Source organism: Nerophis ophidion, linkage group LG19 (assembly GCF_033978795.1).
Source record: "Nerophis ophidion isolate RoL-2023_Sa linkage group LG19, RoL_Noph_v1.0, whole genome shotgun sequence".
In the NCBI taxonomy this organism is placed as follows: Eukaryota; Metazoa; Chordata; class Actinopteri; order Syngnathiformes; family Syngnathidae; genus Nerophis; species Nerophis ophidion.
This window is the reverse complement of record NC_084629.1, coordinates 16,825,395-16,831,394: the sequence shown is the minus strand read 5'-3', so window position 1 is coordinate 16,831,394 and position 6,000 is coordinate 16,825,395. Positions and strand designations below refer to the sequence as shown.

At 40.8% G+C, this 6,000-nt stretch overlaps 1 protein-coding gene across 2 annotated transcripts in view; it reads left to right on the top strand.

Moving 5' to 3' along the window:
• The window catches only part of il1rapl1a (interleukin 1 receptor accessory protein-like 1a), a 650,628-nt gene that overhangs the window by 602,500 nt on the left and 42,128 nt on the right, over positions 1-6,000 (top strand). For both annotated transcript variants that reach the window (XM_061879367.1, XM_061879366.1), the window contains exon 8: positions 5,720-5,865. In XM_061879367.1, the coding sequence (XP_061735351.1) occupies positions 5,720-5,865 (146 nt within the window). The remainder of the gene's footprint in view (positions 1-5,719; positions 5,866-6,000) is intronic.

Sequence of the window (6,000 nt, the reverse complement as noted above, 5' to 3'; positions counted from 1 at the left end):
ACCAGGGACCAACTAAACAAAAACAGGAGTCAACGATCCTCTTTACCACTATGTTGCTTTTAAGGACCTACGGCAAAACAAATCTTGTCAAAGATCCTCTATTAGGAACGCTTTTTTCAGTTTTTGAGGATTTACTGCAAAAATATTAATTTAAGATCATTTAGACAACTGGAAATGTTTCATAATTTTTGGCAGTTTCTGGCAAACAATTCTCATCAAATATCTCTTATTCAACAAAACCAATCTTGCCTTTAGGGACCTGTTGCAAAAAAAATAAAACATTAGTCAAGATCCTCTATATGACAGGAGCACTATGTTTTAAGGAAATAACTGCAAAAATACTATCCAAAGATAGACTACTCTACCTGTTGTAAGGAACCTACTGGCAAAATCTCTGGTCAAAGATCTTCTATATACAAGAGCATTCTTACTTTTTTGCAGATTTCCAAAAACAGCCGTCAAAGATCCTAACCATGTCAAGAGTTTTTTGCTGTCTTTATGCACCTACTGCAAAAAAAGCTACTAAAGGATCTTAAAGTCGAGGGGAGCACTATATCTATTTTAAGGATCTACTGCAAAAAAAAACTAGTCAAAGATCCTCTATTTGGCAAGACTTTTCCGCTGTTTTTGAGTATACTGCAAACTCTTTAATCAAAGATCCTTTAAATGTGTTTTTGTTTTTTTAAACAACATGCTTCATTTTGGCAAGATTTTTCTGCCAAATATCTTCTACACAGCAAGAGTAGTCTTGCTTTTTAGGGACCTTTAAAAAAACAGCAATCAAAGATCATTTGTATGACAGAAGCACTATGTTTTTAGGGACATAACTGCCAAAACGGTAGCCAAAGATCCTTTATAACACAAGACTATTCTACCGGTTTGAAGGAACCTATTTGCAAAAACTCTGGTCAACAATCTACTATCTACAAGAACACTTTTACTTTTTTACAGGTGTCTAAAAACAGCAGTCACATATCCAAACCATTTCCTGTTGTCTTTATGCACCTACTGCAAAAAAGCTAGTAACGGATCCAAAACACAACAAGAGCAAAACCAAACTGAATCCAAGATCCTCTATACAACAGTAGAGCGCTGCTGTTTTTGAGGAACTACAGCAAAACAATCAAAGATCATTTAAATGACTGGAATGTTTCATAATTGTTTTGTTTGTTTCTTTTAGAACATATTAGCAAACAAAAATTATGAAAGATCTATTATTCAACAAAAGCAATCTTGCTTTTTAGGCACCTGTTTGGAAAAAAAAAATCAAAGATTCTCTATACGACAGGAGCACTATGTTTTTAGGAAATAACTGCAAAAACGCTATTCAAAGATAGACTACTCTACCTGTTGTAAGGAACCTACTGGCAAAAACTCCAGTCAAAGATCTTCTATCTACAAAAGCCATTTTACTTTTTTGCAGGTCTCTAAAAACAGCAGTCAAATATCCTAACCACGACAAGAATTTTCTGCTGTCTTTATGGACCTACTGCAAAAAAGCTACTAAAGGATCTTAAAGTCGAGGAGAGCACTATATCTGTTTTAAGGACCTCCTGCACAAAACTAGTCAAAGATCCTCTATTCGGCAAGACTTTTCGGCCAAATATCTTCTATACAACAAGAGTATTATTGCTTTTTAGGGAAATGTGAAAAAACAGCAATCAAAGATTATTTGTATGACAGAAGCACTATGTTTTTAAGGACGTAACTGCAAAAACGGTAGCCAAAGATTCTTTATAAAACAGGACGACTCTACATGTTTTAAGGAACCTACTGGCAAAAACTCTGGTCAAAGATCTTCTATCCAAAAGAGCACTCTTACTTTTTTACAGGTCTCTAAAAACAGCAGTCCTGCTGTCTATATGGACCTTCTGCAAAAAAGCTGGTAAACGATCCTAAACACAACAAGGGGAAACCCAAATTGAATCAAAGATCATCTATACAACAGTAAAGCTATGCTGTTTATAAGGAACTACAGCAAAAAAAAAAAAAGGCAAATCAAAGACCCTTCATAAGACAGGAATGTTCCATTATTTTTTGTTTGTTTTTTCTTGAACATATTGGCAAAACATGTCCTCTCTCGGCAGGGTTCTTGAGGGTGCATGGGAGTTTGACCAACCAGTCTACATGTGCTTTGTGGACTTGGAAAAGGCATTCGACCGTGTCCCTCGGGAAGTCCTGTGGGGAGTGCTCAGAGAGTATGGGGTATCGGACTGTCTTATTGTGGCGGTCCGCTCCCTGTATGATCAGTGCCAGAGCTTGGTCCGCATTGCCGGCAGTAAGTCGAACACATTTCCAGTGAGGGTTGGACTCCGCCAAGGCTGTCCTTTGTCACCAATTCTGTTCATAACTTTTATGGACAGAATTTCTAGGCGCAGTCAAGGCGTTGAGGGGTTCCGGGTGGTGACCGCAGGATTAGGTCTCTGCTTTTTGCAGATGATGTGGTCCTGATGGCTTCACCTGACCGGGATCTTCAGCTCTCACTGGATCGGTTTGCAGCCGAGTGTGAAGCGACCGGAATGAGAATCAGCACCTCCAAGTCCGAGTCCATGGTTCTCGCCCGGAAAAGGGTGGAATGCCGTTTCCGGGTTGGGGAGGAGACCCTGCCCCAAGTGGAGGAGTTCAAGTACCTAGGAGTCTTGTCCACGAGTGGGGGAAGAGTGGATCGTGAGATCGACAGGCGGATCGGTGCGGCGTCTTCAGTAATGCGGACGTTGTACCGATCCGTTGTGGTGAAGAAGGAGCTGAGCCGGAAGGCAAAGCTCTCAATTTACCGGTCGATCTACGTTCCCATCCTCACCTATGGTCATGAGCTTTGGGTCATTACCGAAAGGATAAGATCACGGGTACAAGCGGCCGAAATGAGTTTCCTCCGCCGTGTGGCGGGCCTCTCTCTTAGAGATAGGGTGAGAAGCTCTGCCATCCGGGAGGAACTCAAAGTAAAGCCGCTGCTCCTCCACATCGAGAGGAGCCAGATGAGGTGGTTCGGGCATCTGGTCAGGATGCCACCCGAACGCCTCCCTAAGGAGGTGTTTAGTGCACGTCCAACCGGTAGGAGGCCACGGGGAAGACCCAGGACACGTTGGGAAGACTATGTCTCTCGGCTGGCCTGGGAACGCCTCGGGATCCCCCGAGAAGAGCTAGACGAAGTGGCTGGGGAAAGGGAAGTCTGGGTTTCCCTGCTTAGGCTGTTGCCCCCGCGACCCGACCTCGGATAAGCGGAAGAAGATGGATGGATGGATGGATGGATGTCCTCAAAGTTCTCTTATTCAACAAAATTAATGCTGCTTTTAGGGACCTGCTGCAAAAAAAAACAAAAAAAACCACATTAGTCAAAGATCCTCTATATGCAGGGAGCCATAGGCGTCGATCCAGCACCCACAGACAATGCCGAGGACTCACCTGGGATGGACAGCAATTTTCATTATTTCACATAATTTTTTAAAAGTCAATCCTGTTAATTTAGTGGGGTGTTTGGTCCGTTAGACTTAATTAAAGTATCATAACTCTAATATTTTATAATTAACTAAATCTAACCAAGGATTTATCGGGCCGATATTAAACTAATGACACAACAACTATGACATAGAATACACTGCCCAAAAACGAATGGATTGCATATTTACCCAACAGCCATACATGTCACACTAAGGGTGGCAGTATGAGCAATGCCAACACTGTCATAAACATGTGCCATACAGTGAAACCACACTAAACAACAACGACAAACACCTTTTGGAAGAATATTTGCACCGCAACACAACATAAACACTACAGAACAAATTCCCAGAATTCCCTGCAGCACCAACTCTTCCGGGAGACTAAAATATAAACAAACGCCATTGGTGGATCTACACTTAACATCCACTGTAATGATTCCAAGTACAGGAGCGTATCTAGTCGATGCTACTATGATTAAATCGATGTTTTTTAACATCACAAAATATTCTTTCTTTTTTTTAAATTTATATTATATGTATAAACTCAGGAAATACGTCCCTGGACACATGAGGACTTTGAATATGACCAATGTATGATCCTGTAATGTCTTGGTATCGGATTGATACCCAAATTTGTGGTATCATTCAAAACTAATATAAAGTATCCAACAACAGAAGAATAAGTGATTATTACATTTTCACAGAAGTTTAAGTAAGCAGATATTAACAGTAAATGAACAAATAGCTTAAAAATTCATCTTCTACAACTTGTCCCTCATAATGTTGACAAAATAATAGAATGGAAAATGACCCAATATGTCAGCAGCTAAATTAGGTGTCTTTGTTTGTTTACTTTCTACCAAAAGACAAGTTGCCTTGTATGGTCATTATTTTATATAAGGACTCAATTACAATAAGAAACATGTTTAATGTACCGTAAGATTTTTGTTAAAATAAAGCCAATAAAAAAAAATGTTGTGGTCCCCTTTATTTACAAAATAATAAATTTGGTACCGGTATCAAAAATATTGGTATCGGGACAACACTAACACACATACACCGAGCACCCCTGGCAGAAATCCAGATTGGCACCTATCCCAAGAGCCCTATCTTTTTAAAGGCCTACTGAAATGAGATTTTCTTATTTAAACGGGGATAGCAGGTCCATTCTATGTGTCATACTTGATCATTTCGCGATATTGCCATATTTTTGCTGAAAGGATTTAGTAGAGAACATCCGCGATAAAGTTCGCAACTGGAGAAAAGCCCTGCCTCCACCGGAAGTCGCAGACGATGACGTCACATGTTGATGGCTCCTCACATATTCACATTGATTTTAATGGGAGCCTCCAACAAAAACAGCTATTCGGAGCGAGAAAACGACAATTTCCCCATTAATTTGAGCGAGGATGAAATATTTGTGCTTGAGGATATTGATAGCGATGGACTAAAAAAAAAAAACGCGACTGCATTGAGATGGATTCATATGTTTTTAGACACATTTACTAGGATAATTCTGGGAAATCTCTTATCTTTCTATTGTGTTGCTAGTTTTTTAATGAGTTTAACAGTACCTGATAGTCGGAAGTGTACGTCCACGGCCGTGTGTTGACGTGCAGTGTCTCAGGGAAGTCGACAGCAGCTGTATGGGCGGCACAAGCTCAGCTGATATCCGGTAAGAAGCGACTTTTTACCACAATTTTCTCACCGAAACCTGCTGGTTGACATTCGGTTGGGATCCATGTCCGCTCTGATCCATAGTAAAGTTTCACCTCCGTGAATTTTAAACAAGGAATCACCGTGTGTTTGTGTGGCTAAAGGCTAAAGCTTCCCAACTCCGTCTTTCTACTTTGACTTCTCCAATATTAATTGAACAAATTTCAAAAGATTCAGCAACACAGATCTCCAAAATACTGTGTAATTATGCTGTTAAAGCAGACGACTTTTAGCTGTGTGTGTGTGTAGCGCTCATATTTCCTAACAGCGTACACGTCATCATTCCGCGACGTTTTCAACAGGATACTTTGCGGGAAATTTAAAATTGCAATTTAGTAATCTAAAAAGGCCGTATTGGCATGTGTTGCGATGTTAATATTTCATCATTGATATATAAACTATCAGACTGCGTGGTGGGTAGTAGTGGGTTTCAGCAGGCCTTTAAGGACATAACTGCAACAACGGTAGCCAAAGATCCTCAATTAGACAGGACTACTCTGCCTGTTATAAGGAACAAATCTGCATGTAGCTAAATGTGAAACCACCCGTCTTTTGTCCCGCAGGGTTGTCAAGGAGCATCTCGGCGAGCAGGAAGTCGCCATCTCCTTGACGATCGACTCGCTGGAGGAGGAGGATCTGGGAAATTATTCGTGTTACGTGGAAAATGGCAACGGCCGTCGCCAAGCTACCATCCAGCTCTTCAGGAGGGGTGAGGACCCCTAGTGTGTGTGTACGAGGGTGTGCGCGCTACATTCATAATGAGCTTTCACACACTAGCACTCACTTTGTTTAGGCACTTTTATTTTTTTTAAATCTCATTAGAGACTTGATGTCTAGGTTGAGA